This window comes from Temnothorax americanus, unplaced genomic scaffold (genome assembly GCF_048541705.1).
Source record: "Temnothorax americanus isolate GAGA-0224 unplaced genomic scaffold, ASM4854170v1 Scaffold6, whole genome shotgun sequence".
Classification (NCBI taxonomy): domain Eukaryota; kingdom Metazoa; phylum Arthropoda; class Insecta; order Hymenoptera; family Formicidae; genus Temnothorax; species Temnothorax americanus.
In genome coordinates, this window is record NW_027509751.1 from 424160 (window position 1) to 441852 (window position 17693).

The following is a 17693-nucleotide window of genomic DNA, read 5'->3' on the forward strand; positions in this document are numbered from 1 at the left end:
CACTACGTATTACATCTATTTCTTATCGACGCAAAATACTCGCGATATAATAAGCATGATTACCTAGTCATAACAAAATACTGCGATCATACTGTGAGCATCGCATTCTGGTATACGTATTTATTTAAGATGCAATGACATGTACTTATATTAAGTAGAGGTGGAATAGAGTATGTGAAACGTAGTAACCGCCATAGCAGACTATTCGTTGCAAAATAATGGACGAATGGCCAACAATCGTAAACCGTACTACGCCTCGCAATAGCAAAAAACTAACCGCTTCGCCAGATTATCTACCATCAAATAATACTGACGGTAATTTATTTTTATCAGTTTATCATTACGCGAAGAAAACTAAAAAAAAAATATAGATCATAAAAGCATATAATATTCACGTTTATTCAATAAATCCCGTTAAGCTTTTCGCTTGTTACATCCTTCTCCTTGCTTTCGTGATTTACGAAAGGGAAAAATTTATCCTATAAATTGAAATACCTACATGGCTTAATAAAATTGCTTATTTTATCCTCAGTATATGCATGCACGGTATCACAAGCGTATATCTAAAAATCTTTACTTTTCAAAAATTAAATATTGACTAAAAAAATTGTATTTTAAATGTATTTTAAATGTAGTGTATGAAATGCTGATGCTTGTTAATTTCTCGGCTGCCCTGTGACGGCCTTGCTCTCTTATCTTCCATTTTCGATCACAAAACACTCTCTTCTTCACGACCGAAAACATTTGCAAGAAGCGAACCTCCGATCCAGTTTCCTCCGATTAAAACCGGTTTACGTCTCGAAAAATTGCGATCACGCTTAAACTCTTTATCTGCGAGATATTGAAATATACAACAATGTTATTTTTCTATCTCAATTTCTGCTCTCTTAAACGAATCTTCGATTTTTGCACCAAAGATGAGTGAAATACTCACTTTTCGATAATTCCTTCGCGTAAACGGAATTTTCCTTTGCGTAAACGGGATTTTGTAGTAACTTACGATAATTTACTCCGCGTAAACGAGTGAATTATCGTAAGTTACTACAGAAGTAACGCTCGCGTAAACGTAGTAAATGGAATGTTCACTGATCCGCGCGTTAAACGACATAAGGTAACAAGGACAAAGTTCCACGTTCCCTTAATTGTTGCAAGTTGGAAACTACGAGCTATAATAAAATACCTACCTACGGCGGCAATGGTAGAGTAGCGCTGGATAGAAACGCGAAAGTCCGTAGAATAGACACGCGCATGATGCTCCCAGCAATCTGCAATATCCGACTGCTCCAGCCACTCTCTTGAGATTGTCGCAGCAATTGTTCTCTCAGCTCGCTTAATTCCGTCCTAACGGAACCAAAATTATCTCGTAATATTTTTTAGTCTTAGGAACGATTTATTAATTTTTTTCATAGACATATCTTACATTTGCGAGTGATATTCCATTTCAACGCGGCGAAGTTCAACTTCTCGATCAGCCAACTGACTCTCCAGGGCAAATACGCGTAAACTCAAAGTCTTCGCATTACTTTCGCTAGCTTTCAAGCGTTTTTCCAGTCTCTGTCTCTCGGTCACCGCAGTTTGCAACTCCCTAATTGTACATGTCAAACGTTACTCCTAAATTCTTGTACTTGAAGTGTTTCAAACTTGAGATCTGATGACCCGGAGGCATACCTGGAAGTACGCTGAAGCTGTTCCTGCGTAGACTCGGTGAGAGATACCTGTGCCACTAGTCGCAACTGTAAGTCCTCGACGGCAGATTCTGCTTTTTCCGCTCTAGCACCACGTTCTGTCGCTAGTGCTTCGCTGGCTGATACCTAAACAAATATCCTTATCATAGTAGCAAATTTACAATAAGAATATGCTGACCAATATTTCTCAAATTTTTAAAAGTAGTTGAATGCTTCGTTTGCAAATCGCTCGGTAAATTTTGGCTGACTGTTTTTATTATCAAAAACGTGCGGGATAATTCTAGGATGCATAATTTCTCAGTCAGATCTTTTGCAGAATCGCTAGTATACCATATAAACGTCACGTGTCAAGGATTTATGATATAGATGGACAATTTATATTCAAGTGTAAATAAACTTTATGTATTTGTGCCAATTGCACATTTCCACGATATCCCGCGATTCCGCAGTGGATAAAAGTTAATAGGGCAAGTGGTATTGATCCTTCTTCCTGGTGCGGAAGGAGTATTACGTGATATTGAGTCACCGGCGAAACGCGAAAGGTGTGACTCATCCGCAAGCTATATTTCTTTCGTCGTGCATTGACCTGACGCTGCCTCGCGGGTAAATTCAGGAAACTTGAAAAAAGTGATGGACGTCGCGCGATGATACGCAGTGATCTAGGCTAAATGAATTGGCAGCATAATATATCGCATCGATCAAAATATTCTTGTTCTTTTAATAATTCTGAAACATTTTCCTATTTAAGAAACATATTCTCTCATCCTCATTTAAGATTTAATCCTTGCGAAAGAATCCGTATTAGTAAGTCATTGCTATTAAGAGAGAATTTGCAGGAGATATTGATTAAATGACATTCCCCAGTCGCGCGACGAACTGATGTTACATGATACGTGGAGATGTCTAATCTCCGTGGTAAGGGTGAAGGAGAAAGAATGAGTCAGTTGATTCGTGGAACGCGAAAGGAGTTCGCGCAGAAATCGCGCGTGGGAGAACTCACCCCCAAGAAAGAGGAGAAGGGGCTTGTAACCTCGTGTCTCAGACGAGGGTAACAATGACTCACCGAACAACAGATCAATTTTTTATCATGCGCTATGCGGCTGCTTATGTGCACGCGATTAGGAATCGCGGGCTCGCTTTGGCTCACCGGATGTTGCTTGAACAAAGATTGGGATTACATTGAAGAAAATTGAGAAATTGCGATAAAATTATGACTCGAGATATTTTTGCGAATAAAAGCTCGATTTAAAATTAGCCGAAGAATCCTAAGAAAAATGCGTTTAATGAGGTATATCGGCGACTAATTTTCGAAAGAAAAAACGCAACTTTATCCAGGAGAATCTTTTTATCTTCCCGTAATTTTAAAAGTTTCTCTCGATCCTTCATCATTTGCACGTCGAGCGCTTTCAGCTGATCCTGTGCGGTCAAGAGCTCGTTTCTCAAGTTTCCCACCGTGACTGATCGCTCCTGAGAGACTTCCTCGGCGCGCTTCAGCTCAGTTTCCAGCTTCTCTTTTTCCTGCAACAGAACACCCGATAATGCGCGACTACTTTTCATAAAATGATGAATTTTACCAAATGTACATAAATATAATAATACAGTATCGCTAGTTATACGATTATGGCGCGCGCGAAATGCACATATTTTCCAAAACGGCCTATATCGCGCGTCGCTGGAACACGTGTCGCGCATTCTCGCAGTAGCGTCATCCCCGTAATTAGAAACATGTCACTGAACTCCCGTGTTCGTTCCGCATACGAGAATGACGCACTGAAAGCGCAAGACGCGTACATTGCCGTCGCTGTTGGTTCGAAGAAACCAATAGAGTTTTCTCCATCACGATGACAAACATTTAACAAATTCCATTCAGCACATTTGTTTTTAAAGCTTTTTGTTCTAAAAAAAAAAACTCATATGTTAATAGACCAATTTTAGACGAGAGCAACCGAAACTCAGTCCGAACATGCAAAATACGGCTGGACGAATAAATCGATCGACCGTACCGATTTGACGGCGTCGCGCACGCACGTCATCTCCTCGAGCCGCGACTTTTCGCGATACAACTCGCCGTTCAGTCTGCCAACCCGGTCGTTCTCGGCGAGCAGCAATCGGCGCAGGAACTCGATCTGCAAGTACAGGTGTTCCACCTGTTGCTCGAGCTGCGCGATCTCGGCGCGTCTGCGTCGCCACGCGTTCAGCACCAGCACGCGGCACACTACGTTCGCCGCCTTGATCGTCGGATCCTCCGTAGCTTCACCCTGCTCGGATTCCGAGGACGGCGTAGCGTCCGTCCAGGATCTACCACTTCCGCCGTTCGCCAATATGTCCTTGGTCCTGTCGGCGATTTCATCGAGGCGACTGGCAGAGGACTCGCTCTCCGATCTAAACAACGCGCTCTTTGATTAGATTGTACTTTCATAATTGTAACGATCAGTCTTCAACATTCTATAACAATGTGTATTATACCCTTTTATTACAATCTAAAGTTAAAGTTTTTAACTTGTCACAGATTTCATAAATCTGTATAGCTGTATATAACTTCGGTAACAATATTTAACGTAAGAATATTAATTATGTCATTTATTCATTCCACGGAGAATCAATATTAAATATATATTGATTCTGATCAAGTATAGAGAAGTTAATAATTTAATGTCATCAACGCGTCTCTCAGAAAAAAAAAGATATCTCGCGATCGAGATATCTATCATAAATTCACGCAACATTGCATATTTTATCTTCGAGAAAAACCGGCTCACTTGAGATCACCGACGTCAGGATCGACAACGGCGAGGGACAGGTCCATCATCGACAGACTTTTTTTACAGCGAGGAGTGCCAATGGCCAGGAAGCCGGGCGAGCATCGGTCGGAGCAGCTCTTGGGAATTGTCGACGGGGTCCCGCGACCGGTCCTGGTCACCGACAACCCGACCGCTAGTCTGTACGGTCTCTTGGGTGGTACGCGATGATCGGTGCATCGGTACGGGCTTGATCGCGCATGGCATCTTACGGGCACGGGGGCGCACGGCAATCTACGTTGCACGCATCGGGGCAGCTTGGTCTCCACCCTGGTGACGGCCGCGGGTCGCGGACCCGGATTCCGTTTCGACAGGGTAGTCGTCTCTGGCATGTCGCTTATCGCAGCTCGCGCATAAGACTGTTCTCGAACGCGATCGAGATTGTTTGTACGCGTATAGCTCTCGTCATGGGGACGAAACACGGATATCGCTGGGAAATAAATGACTGAGCTGACGTTGATGTACATACAGAGTGTGATTCTAATTCTGGATTCTAGATGAAGGCGAAATGACAGAATTAATATTTTTACAATACATTTTTTGTTACCGAATTAGCTATACAGGTTTATGAAGTCTGGCAGAAATTAAAAATCTTTGCATCAGATGATTAATTTGTGTGATAACACTGCAGAATCTTATTTTTGCAGTGACTAAAAATTTTATTACTGCAAAAGTAATAAAAAGAAGAAATATAATCAAAAATGAAACTACAAAGTAAATGCGCTTGATAACGTCTAGCTTGCGCGTGCTAATCGAATCAAGGTCGTCTATAGCCGTGTTCGTTGCAACGAATAATTACTTTAAAGTAATTTAAAATAATTATTCGTTACGACTTCCAAAAGAGTCGGATATTACTTGAAAAAAACAACGAAAAAGAAAAGAAGAAGAAGAAAATCTTGGATCTCTTCAATTTATCCTATCCAATACATTTTATAGTTGGGGATCGAGCACGTAGGGATAAGCGAACAGTATATTCGCGAACGGCGAAGATCCAATTGCAACGAACGAAAATAGAAGGATTGCGCATAATTCTGCAAGAAAGAAATTTGCCAATTTTTTTTTCTTTCAATCTACTCGCCGCGTCGCAAAGATAGGATCTTACACGACAAGGCATCGTCATTCCTCATCGTGATTTGTTCGTCCAAGACTGAGAATCTTAACGATCTTACAAGATCGTCTTAAACTTGGCTCCGCATATCTCAAGGTCCCATTTAAAAGCCATTAAACAGTCGTATATTATCTCGAGATCTAACGATCTTAAAGATAAGATTTGTGGACGAGTACCGCCCTTTATACCTTGGCAAATTGTACCTCGACATCCGGAGTACCTATAGGTACCAAGGTACCTGCTCGGCTACTCCGCGCGCGCGCGCGAGATCTCATTCGCCTGCCCGCTCCCGCCGCCGCTCCTCGTTTACGTCTACGTCGATCGGTCGGTCAGTCAGTCTGAGTTGGTCTTGGTCTGAGTCAGTCGTTGATACCGTCTGTCCGGTCGGTCGGTCGCTCTCGCGACGTCACGGGCTCGCGCGGGCCGAGTCCGCTGTCCGCGTCCGCCGCGAGTTGCCGAGTACGCATTGCAGGCACCTGGCACAGTGACGCTGGCTACGCAGCGCGCAGTAACGCCGTAACGCGCGCGAGGCCAGCCGCCAGCGATCCATCAGCGATCGCGCTGCAGTGCGACCTGCGACGGAAGTACGATTCTGCATAAAAGCGGGGTCGCGGGGTCGCCTCGCGGCTGTTTTTCTCCCGTGCGGTCACAGCGAGGGAAATCAGAGGCCTCCTGTCGAAATTGTCGCATTTCTCGCTGCAAGTCGCGACTCGTCGACGCGGACAACCGGGACAACGCGTCAGGGACAGCGCGAGATTGGCGAGTCGCGAATGCGAGAGGCGAGAGTGCGCGCAGCCACAGCGCCAGCCTCGGAAGCACATAGCATAGCATCCATATAGCATGTTGATAAGTTGATTCGCGCAGCAGGCAAGTATCCGTCTCTCTCTGTTTCTCTCACAAGTCGATTCGCGCTCTTCGCTCGCTCGCTCCTTCTATCTCTCGCTCCCGTCACATTGTCCTACGATAGTTTAATTATAGATACGCTGCCCGTACGGGCCTAGGCTCGCCCAAAATAATGATTGGATCAGCGTTTGCGTTCCCTCCTCGCGCTCCTTTTTCCCCCGGGACACTTGCGGTGCAGCGTTTCTGGACGTATCCCCGCCGTACGAGCGAACGGAACGAACAGCTGTCGTTCTCCGGGGACCCCGAAGGCAATACGTGGAAATTGCGTTTATCTTCCCAGTTTCTCGCCGATACTGGCTCAAGTACCGTTCGCCACTTGAACACGGCAATCTACATTGTAGGGTACAGATTCAACTTGAAATATTGAAGTTGTATAATGGGAGAAAGGGAGCAAACGCTGATCTAAAAAGATTCTTTGACAATATGTAAGATATCACGCGCCAATTCTCATTGCACGTTAAGATTTGTTGTTCGGTGATTCGAGTATCAATGAAATATAAATAGAAAAATACTTTTTGTAATATATATAATATTATTTGTACTATATATATATATATATATATATATATATATATAAAACCACGTGACTAATTGGTGTATTTATGACTATATTTCAGATGGACAAAGCTCAATGTATTAAACAATCACAGTTATGGAACGATACAATGATATAAGCGATGGAGATATTAATATAAGCGATATCAGTAAGTATCGAGCACATATTTTTTATTTTAGTGTACTTTGTACAGCCCCACACAGCACAAAGCCTCCGATTAAGCTCCCAGGGAGTTGATTTTGCTGAGCTCCCGGGGAGCTTACAAAATTCGACAAAACAAGCTCCCAGGGAGTTCATTTTGCTGAGCTCCCAGGGAGCTTCGTTCGCTGAGCTGAATATGACAAAAACATTTTCGTTATTATTGTGTTTTACATCACGGTGGATGCCTGCCATTGGGTGCGTTCCACTTATCGCTCGCAGCGCTCATGGAATCATTTCATCCTTGTTGTTTGTCAAATGTTAAACAAGGGCGAAATAATGCTCGCGGGCGTTGTGGGCGATAAGTGGGTACACGTTGATTGGCGTAAGCGCTGGTGTGGGGCTGCACGCGGCGGCCGGCGCGGCTACTCGGGCTACTTCGCTGAGTCAGTTGGTCGCTGGAGTTAGGACCAGAGTGATAACGCGTGGTATCACTCCGCGCTCTAACTGCGTCGCGGTGGCGACGGCGACGGCCCCGATTCCCGGTCACGGGGACTCTTGGGTCCTCGTGGATTTCGTTCCCGATCGCCATGTAGTACGGACGGTTTGAGGCTGGTGTCGTGCCGACAGTTTTTTATGTCGTCGTTCCGCAGGAGTCGCGTCGCGAAGCGTTCCCTTGACAACGGGCCCGCTGTTTAACTACGGAGCCTTTAGAGATTCGATCGTTAATTTATAAACGCGTCGTTATTTCCGCGGGTGCGCGAGTGCGAGTGAGTGCACGTGAGAGATTGCGGAGCGCAGCGCAACAGTACGTTGGTTACGCAGTGTGTGGCGGTTGCCAAATCTAAAGAACAATATCACAATATATATGTCACGGGAGTTCGGCTTTCCATCCCGACATCTCCTTGCCCTCACCTTGACAATGGAATATCAAAGAAAGAATTATGATTGCTGTAAGTACCTGATAATTGCTATAATATAATTTCAAATTACCAGTAATTCCATTAATGGAACTGTAATTCCAGATTGTAATTTTAACTATTATTACTAATCTAAAAATAATCTATGCTCCTCTCTTTTTCCACTACTGGCACATATAATTAACGTTTTTTTTCTCTCTGTGTGGTGACTCAGGCCCCTTAATTCAACCCTGGATAAACTGTTATTAACATTTCAAATACGTATTCTTAAGGCTTACTATTTTTCCCCTTTCAGTGTCCTCTAACAATTTGCCTGTGCAAGTTATCAAGAAAATAACCAAGTGTTCCTGCTGTGGTAATAAGAATATCTGCTTTTTCTTCAATCTTTTACAGCGTTCTTATACATATTATACGCATAATTATACGCTATTTTGGTGTTACAGAACATTGTCAGGAACGCTTCTTGAAGCTGGAAAAGAAAATAAACTATCTTATTCGAGTGACTCGGTCGGGAGGTGAAAATCGCAACCTGTCACAAAATAGCAAGACTGAAATAGATGCATTGCCGGACTTCCATCTTCAATCGAAAAATGCAGTAGATGCATTCGAAAGCCAATTATCGTCTAATGGTGTTTGCACACAATTTGTGAGTATATCTTAAGTATTTCATTCGATATGCCATAGTCATCTAAAAATCGAAGCACGCACACACGCCCACGCAATATAGGATTCCGAGATGAAGGAATTTTACGCGTACATACTAGCGCTAAAAAAGTAAAGTTTTAATAATAAGACGTAAATGTTGCTGATGTAAATGGAGTTATTAATACTTTTTCCGACCCATACATTTGTATGCCTGTGTAAACTGCAATTCTTCCGTTTAATTGAACCAAACCATCCTACGAAATAAATGCCTCGCCAACTATTAACGATCTTATTTTAATACTTATCTTATTATGTTACAGAAACACTTTATGATTCAAATTGGTGGCAAAACTGCAACCAAACACGTGAACAACATTTTGAGTGCCATATTTTCGGATGCGTTGGCGCGTAATTATTCATGGACAGGGCGAACCACTACTAGGGCGAAAAATACATTTGCCTTTCAAGGGATGAAAATGGCTAAAACTCTCATTGGTATGTAACTTATCTGTACTTATAGTATGCATATATTCTCATTGTTGTGTATATATTTAATTAATAAATGATATATTACAATTGTACAGAGACGGTTTTAAAAGAACACCCCAAAGCAACCCGGAGTGAGATAGAACAAAAAGTTATGAAATGGTTTCACCATGCCGGTGATAGGTGGAAAAGAAAGAATGCCATCCGTGTGGGATCCCCGGCTGTAACTCAAGAGAAAAACGACGGTGAATCCACATAATGTGCTGTTTATTAAAGAAGATAGAAGATAGATTCACACAGCTTACTATATTATTATTAATGTATTTTTGTATGCGTTAAACATGTACTTTTTATTTTAAGATATAAAATAATAATTAAAATGTTTCTAATAATTATTATAAAATATATAGTGATTAATATAAATAGGAATCCTTGATTGAGAAGCTCTCGGCACAGTATAGGAGGTAAGAACGGTAGGTACACTTTGTGTCAGTGCCTTTGATCTTTGTGGCGATCATTCGCCAATAATATTCCCTGTTCTTGTTGTCTGTGTTCTTTAGTGTGTATCCAGCTTGAAGGACGCTTCGCACAATCAACAACATGGCGGATGGTTGCCAGAAAGATCAAAGGCACCGACAGAAAGTGTACCTAATGTTCTTACTTATACTGTGCTCTCGGCGAGCTTCTCATGAACTATTTTTGTTTGCAAAAAGCTCTCAGAACACGATTTCTGAGCTCTCTGCGAGCGCGAATGAAACTTTATGCGAACTATGTCGCTGCTTCCAGGGAGCTCGCAATAGTGGACATACGAGCTCCCGGGGAGCTACATGCAAGTTCTCTTGAAATTTAAATAAAGCTTATGAAAATTTTTATGAGCTCCTCGGGAGCTCCCCGGCAGCTCCTCGTGCTGTGTGCTTATCTGACAAATTCTATTTTCAGTTGACGTCATTCAAACGACCGATCCTGGTTCTATGGCCACCATAGCGATGGACAACGAACACGTTCAGCCTCACGTTGAGATTTTAGAACAACCGGCCAGTAAAGCGCTACGGTTTCGCTATGAATGCGAAGGCAGATCGGCTGGCAGTATACCTGGTATCAACAGCACTCCGGAGAACAAAACTTTCCCTAGTATACGAGTGAGTTGCGATCGTTCATTAGCGATTCTTTTTGAATCTTTCTTTCTCTCTTATTCTTATACGCTTGTAATATTCCTGTAGATCGTGGGTTACACGGGTCGTGCTATGGTGGTTGTATCCTGCGTAACAAAGGACGCCCCATATAGACCTCATCCGCATAATCTTGTCGGCAAAGAAGCATGCAAGCAAGGCGTTTGTACGATCGAAGTTCCGGCGGGAAATATGATTATTTCCTTCTCAAATCTGGGCATTCAATGTGTAAAAAAGAAAGACATCGAAGAAGCTCTCAGAGTGCGTCAGGAGTTACGGGTAGACCCCTTTCGAAGTACGTTTACCTTTTCCTGATTAATTTCTTATTAATTTAGATAAGTCGGTTACGAAGATCTGCAGGATATTTGATTCTAGACCAAGGTTGCCAAACGCATGCTAGCTGTTTACACGTGTAATTACATATATATAATTGTCGAGTCTATTAGCGATGTCTATTGTCTACGTGTACCTCTTTATTTATTATATTAAATTATAACGATCGTGGAAAGGTCAGATGTCTTTGTGCGGTAAAAAAAAGAAAGGAAAGCTGAGACCGACATGCACTGTGCGAATTAGTTGTGCGAATCTTGTCTAAATCCGAGACTCGTTTATTGTATTGTATTTATATCATATTAATAATATAGTCTTGACACTACAGATCTGAATTTCTTACAGCTGGTTTCGAACATAAGAGACATCCGACTAACATTGATCTAAACGCAGTGAGATTGTGTTTCCAAGTTTTCTTGGAAGGACAAAGGGGAAAATTCAACAAGCCATTACCGCCCGTCGTGTCTGAGCCTATTTATGATAAAAGTATGTAATGTGTAATTTTAAAATATATATATATATATTCTTCACGTATACGTGTTGAGAATAAAACTTCTTACTTGCGATATATGTGCTGTTTCCAGAGGCAATGTGTGATCTTGTGATTTGCAAATTGAGCCATTGCAGCGCATCGGTCGCTGGTGGGATGGATATGATTTTGCTGTGTGAAAAAGTCGCGAAAGAAGATATACAAGTGAGGTTTTTCGAGGAGAGAGACGGACAACTACTGTGGGAAGGATACGGCGATTTTCAACCGACACATGTACATAAACAAGTAAGTTAACATTGACAGTTGCATATGTAGATTGTTAATTGTGAACAATGGAGAATAGGATTTGCTTGTATTATATTGTCTATATCGATAGTGTTTTTTTTATAGACGGCAATAGCATTCAGAACGCCTAGCTATCGTACGCAGCAAGTGGAACAGCCAGTGCAAGTATATATCCAACTTAGAAGGCCATCGGATGGTACTACGAGCGAACCGCTACCGTTTCAGATGTTACCACTAGGTACAGGTAGGCCTGCTTTCTGGTCTTTACGGAAAGCATTTGCCAGGAAGAAGGCAGATTACAATACCTTCAGTAAAATCTTGTCTACAGAGACTGCTCTTCTTGCCAACGTAACTCCTAAGTTTTCTCGTAATATCGACGAATTCAACAATAATGATCTGGACGCGAAAAAACCGAACGATAAAATCTCTGCATTGCGTGCTTTAAACGATTTGTATAACGTAAAACATCACGTAGATCTGTGTAATGGCGATTTAAAGGCATTAATAAATTCTGCACAGAACGTAGATCAATCCGCGAAGAGTACCGTTTTGGATTGTGAGAATAATGAAATAACGATAATCCCGGAAAGAAATGCGGAAAATAATAAAGAAATTAGCAAATTGTATACCTTTGGCGATAATAATGTAGAAAATAATGCATTTACTGCCGATTATAAAGAAGGAACTATAGATGCGATTCTTTATGCGAAATCCAACGCACAAGAAGGCAGCACATCCGCGTCGAGAAATGTAGATAATTCGAAGGGTAGGTCAGATTGGTTCGACTATTCTGAAATAGGTAAATGGGTACAGAAGGGACAAGCGTGCCTTAAGGAAAAGACTAATGAGACAGAGACTAAGAACGAGACAGATGGTGGCAATAAATCGTTTAATGAGTTTTTGTCGCAAGTGACCGAGCTCGATCAAATTTATGCCGATACACATAACAAATTGATACAAACTACTACAGATACGAACGTGAATCCACAAATGATGGACATTGATGTCTGCGACAATCAGACCTATACAAGTTTACAAATGGCCATGAAAAATCCGATAGAATTATTCGATATCACCGATGACCGAAAGTACGAAGACGTGGCCGTCCCGAAACAAGATGCGGAAGTATCCGTTGCGTCTCCAACATTAACAGCTAAGAGAGACGTAATGCACGAGGCGGAAGAAAGATTGCCACCTTTGCCTCCGAAGCGAATACGCAAAATGCCGTCGATGCCTCTTTTGCCGCGTCCGATATCCGCTCAAACGCTTACTACCTCCTCTCCCGAGGCGCCGAATAAAAATTTGCCGTCCTTACCCGGCACTTTGTCGAAACACGCGAGACAAGGGTTATTTTCAAAATTATTTGCTAAAAAGAATAAAAAAGACAAGTGCTCGGAATCGGATCTAATTGTAAGCAAAGACAGTGATCCGTCGCTGAATACCTCATATTTAATGAAGAGCTCCGTACAAGATGCTGCGCAATCACAAATTCCACGTTCTAGTATGACGAGTGTTACGAGTGTTAAATCTCTCAAGTTAGATGACGATGACGCACCATCGTATGGTGCAGATTTAACTGAAGCTGAGCATTATGCTCTCTACACTACTATGGCACCACGCGCGACTGCCTCAGAATTTGACGAGATGTCTTTTTATTATAGTCTAGTCGAGGGTGGGAAGATACTGACAGAAGCGAAAGAGACCTAAATTATCTAATTGAAAGATATTGTATTGATCGATTTGATACTTCTTCTTTGTTTATATACTGCCAAGTTGAAGATGACTCAATATTTGTACATGAAATGATATTGTTTGAGCCTGACCGGTTTTATCTGTCGAAATGTGAGAAATATTGTCTCGCATTGCTATAAGCTTTTATTACCGTCAGTTCTTGTTGTAAATTTGCAGTGTTGATGTGACACTCATTTAAGGATATATTTGTATCTTTAAACTGAAAAATTTTTCCCGGAGAACGAGAAAATCCCTTTAGAGAGTTATTTCCTAAGACATGTTGCCACATAAAATGAATCGATTCTTGTAAGATCGACGCATTTATCTAAGCGTGCAGAATTTTAGTCTAGTCGAAGTGCAATTTGTTACCTTTTTCTTGATATTTCCTATTAACGGTTTTTACAAATGATTTGTAAGTTTTCGATAATTGTTATTTATTATATCAAATAACTAACTACTTTTTTCTAGTCAAGTTCGATGCTGTTATATTTTCGTATACTCTCAACGTAGGTTGCTTTACTATTTGTTGTTAAGTTTTATATGATATTACGAGTTTATGCGAACGTCTTTTCCTTCTCGTGTTGTTATAGACTGCTAATTTTAAAAACGTCTCGACGAAAAGTCCTTAGCTCAGTTTTTGTCCCGAGTTGAATCTCTTTTTGGAGTACTTAATTAATGTACGCTAAGAAAATTTGTAAGGTTCAAATACATGAGGCCTTCTTCATTCAGAGCAATTGTACGCGATGTTAACGCGAGATATACTGAAAATATTCATTAATGTACAATCATTTATAGATGATGCCGATTCGTTAAGGCGAAAGAGACAAAAGCTTAATAACAGCTCGAGCTCCATACTTTTCAAACATGTAGCAGAAACTGAGAAGCGTGAGTATATTTGCAGAATTCTTCATAAATCTACAGCTTGGGATTATGGTGGGCATCATCGTTGATATTACATTGTATTATCATCGGGACATGTCCAAATCTCATCTGGGATGTAAAAAATCACACTTATTTATTCTTACGTCACGTTTCTCATTGAAGGAGAGTGAGTGTCGAGCTAATTATCTATTTTCACTCGCAATCCTTCAATCTCTTTTCTGTCTGCTGTAATCAATTTTGCCATTGATGTTTCCTATACATATACTCTTTGTGCAGAAATGAAGTATACGCTTAAATGCATATGAAACAAGAGGCCTTTTACAATGAAATCTGTGAAGTTTTTGTACATTTTAGCACAGGCCTATTTGATACATTTGTTAATTGTTATGACAAACATGATGAATTTGTTGAGAAAATTTCTAACACTGGGATATACATACAAAGTTAGAAATAACTACAGTATTTGTACGAACGATCGTATAATCTTTTAAACGGTCAACGTTCGATTATTCTTATGTCTCATCATACACTAACCATCTGATTAATTCAATCCCTTTACACTTTGAAAATATGATATAAAATTTTAGAAACGTAAAACGCATTAATATAGTGCTTTCCGTGCATCTACGCACACCTAATTTTGTGTCGACATTTTTAACAGTCTGAAAATTGTTGATGAACAAATTTCATAGTGAAAAGGGAAGCTCATCGAACAAGGTTTCATTATATCTAAGAACGCTATACATATATTTTCACATACTGACAAGCAAAAAAGATGTTGTTTTATACTTTTTTAAAGATGTATTTTACATGGGACTTTGGAGTTTGAATTTGATGGATTAGGGAGCAGTGAACTTGTATATTTCGAGATATGATAATATTGTATTTTTCTATTTACGGATATTTACACGGGATAATTGATTCCGCGAAGCAAGTATACAACGCATCTCCTAGATCTTATAACGGAAAATTTGCTGTAATGATTATGTGGAATCATTACTCGTGAGAATAGGTACTTATAAGTAAAAATTTCATAGCTCAAACTTTGTATAGTGCAAGTGCGCTGCTCTTGTGCAATAATATTATACTTTTGAAAGTCAGCTGCGTGTGTATATATATACATATATATATTTCGTGCAGCGATTGTAGCATAGTACAATCAAATAATGTGCAATATTTCTATGGTAATATAATTTTTATAAACTGCTTCTTTTGTGAACAGATAAATATATTTACATATTGTACGAATTACGTATGATGTAATACATCTATATATACATATATGTATAATCACTTGGTGATGCAAAAAAAGTGTCTATTTATTCTCTGCTCCCATACAATTTCAGATAAAAAATTTACTAATACATGTTGCAGATTCAGGTACGACATAGTAATGTTAGTACATTGTGTAAACAGTTTTCGCTAATATAATGGTTTAAATCAAACGACTTGATTGTTTAGAATTAGAGAATGATTTTTGTAGAATTAAAAAGTTTGAAGAGTGAAAATATATAAAGTTGCATGTATATGTAATAGGTATATAATACGTATGCAACAAATCACGCTTCTTCACTGAGGATTTTCTTACATGTTTCTCTCGCATGTTTATTATTATTGCTATTAATATCACTGTTAATGATATCATAACATTATGCATGTAAATTAAGATCGCTTTAATTGCCTTAAGAGGATTGAGATAATCGTTGTTTTACACGTAATGAGAAGATACCTGTGTATAATATTGTAGATGCTGGAAATCAACCTATTAGTTACAATATCGTCAAAGCTGAACCAGCCGAGCAGATGTTACCATTCGGTGGTCCAGGTACAAGTACAGGAGGTTTCACTCGACTGCAACCTGTAAGATCATCTTCGCAGTCACACAGCAGTATGCAAACCTTAAGGTAAATTAATAATTAAGATTGAGAGATTAGAATAGATCTAAATAAAAAGAGAAATTAGAATGGAATTAAATAAAAATGTAAAGAACAAAAACTTTATATTCAAGTGTCCATGTATCTATGCAATTCTTCGTTCTTTTTCAGGCCTCAAGTATCACCGGGGCGAACACCATCCCCTATGGAATACAGCTACAACCCATCTCTGATACAAAAACAGTATCAACCAAACATTCAGTCTCTGATGCAACAACCAAATATGCCGATAACGACAGATGTTCAACAATTTTCATATCAAACGCAATTACCTCAGCCGGATCAGTCTCAATTACATCAGCCGGAACCAAACCTGCTAATGTTGAACAAAGTAACACCAAATCAAGGCGAATTACAGCCATTAAATAACATCGGTAACTTCCTATTTACTATAATCATTGTTTATTTGTATTCTCATGTTATAATCCTAATGTTATATAATTTATGCATGTATAATGCGCCTCGAAAACTTCAAACAATTCATCGTTTGTATTCTGTTACATAAATCTTTCAGGGACCGCGGGAGCCGCATGTCTGCTAGACATGGACAGTCAGCAATACAATTTTGACTGGAATTCCGGTGATCTCGCGGATTTTGGAGCAAACCTATCCGAGAATTTGTCGACTGGATTATCCATCTCCGATTCCATACAAGTGAGTACCTTACGTCATATGTGGAGACACGGTCGGGTCTTGAATTTCTAGAACCCACTAATTGACTATCGATATGTGGCTTTTTAAACAATTTTTATCTGATTTTAGCCTGAGGCGAACAACACCGAAGAAAACGCCATGAATGACCGTATTTCTTGGATAAATCAAGAACTCTCCGATTTGAATAAGATGCTCAAAACTAAACGAGAAAACAACGGCTGAGGACATAACTAAAACTGCTTATTATCGAAAGATACGATTTCGCACCTCAAGTATATATAATGTATAACACTACCGAGAGAGAGAGAGAGAGAGAGAGAGAGAGAGAGAGAGAGAGAGAGAGAGAGAGAGAGAGAGAGAGAGAGGCACAATTTGTCTTTTATCCGAATGGTAGACTTGTTGGTAGAAATGATATATTTTTTTTATTATTAGCTAATGCCAGATTGGTCATAAAGAAATAACAGTTAAGAAATTCAAGTTTTAGCACCAGTTTTATACACACAGTGTATAGCTCTCTTCACTGCCTTCAAAAAAAAATTGAGTTATTTCTTATTTTATATATATATATAAAAGAAGATAAATTTGTTACTCAGTCTGCATCTTGTTTATATCTGCGCTCAATTTATACAGTTTATACATTGTTAAAAATGTTTAGACTGTTGTGACAATGAACAAAAAGAGACGCTCTGTTCTAGCAAAATATTATCGGTACACAATTATTGCATACTCATCGGTGAGTATTAGCCGAAAATATATTATGACCATCTTGATATTTAGTTGCGCGTGATACAATTTATCTGATAATTATGCACAATTTAACATTATCTACCCAGGATAAATTGTTCAGTCGGTGATCAGAAACCGACATTGGCGCGAAACGTTCGTTTGCCGACGTTGCAGATTGAGACGTTATTGAAGCAGTTTGATACGAAATACTGATTGCGTGGTGTGTGAGGTAATGCTCTAACTGTGATCAAAG

The 17693-nt window shown here is 40.0% G+C and overlaps 2 protein-coding genes across 8 annotated transcripts; one reads left to right on the top strand and one right to left on the bottom strand.

Annotated features, from left to right (window-relative positions):
- Window positions 1-218: 218 nt before the first annotated feature.
- On the bottom strand, window positions 219-5838 carry LOC143904972 (uncharacterized). Its single transcript, XM_077420019.1, has 6 exons — window positions 4445-5838; window positions 3689-4067; window positions 3012-3203; window positions 1669-1811; window positions 1421-1585; window positions 219-1341 (listed from the first exon to the last, which is right to left on the bottom strand). Exons 1-6 carry the CDS (start codon window positions 4948-4950, stop codon window positions 1185-1187), a joined length of 1542 nt encoding a protein of 513 aa, XP_077276145.1. The 5' UTR covers window positions 4951-5838; the 3' UTR covers window positions 219-1184.
- A 113-nt stretch (window positions 5839-5951) lies between these two features.
- Dl (dorsal) lies at window positions 5952-17097 on the top strand. Of its 7 annotated transcripts, none has more exons than XM_077419993.1 (15): window positions 7255-8141; window positions 8404-8463; window positions 8552-8754; window positions 9074-9248; window positions 9338-9484; window positions 10179-10378; window positions 10460-10703; window positions 11084-11224; window positions 11323-11513; window positions 11619-11751; window positions 14040-14129; window positions 15874-16030; window positions 16172-16434; window positions 16575-16714; window positions 16823-17097. In XM_077419993.1, exons 1-15 carry the CDS (start codon window positions 8057-8059, stop codon window positions 16934-16936), a joined length of 2343 nt encoding a protein of 780 aa, XP_077276119.1. In that variant the 5' UTR covers window positions 7255-8056; the 3' UTR covers window positions 16937-17097. The 7 variants fall into 7 exon arrangements, with proteins under 7 accessions (XP_077276120.1, XP_077276115.1, XP_077276117.1 ...); XM_077419992.1 differs by having other exon boundaries at window positions 7256-8141; window positions 11619-11757; XM_077419994.1 differs by lacking the exons at window positions 7255-8141; window positions 8404-8463; window positions 8552-8754; window positions 9074-9248; window positions 9338-9484 and adding exons at window positions 5952-6458; window positions 7112-7198 and having other exon boundaries at window positions 11619-11757.
- The last annotated feature ends 596 nt before the right edge of the window (window positions 17098-17693 follow it).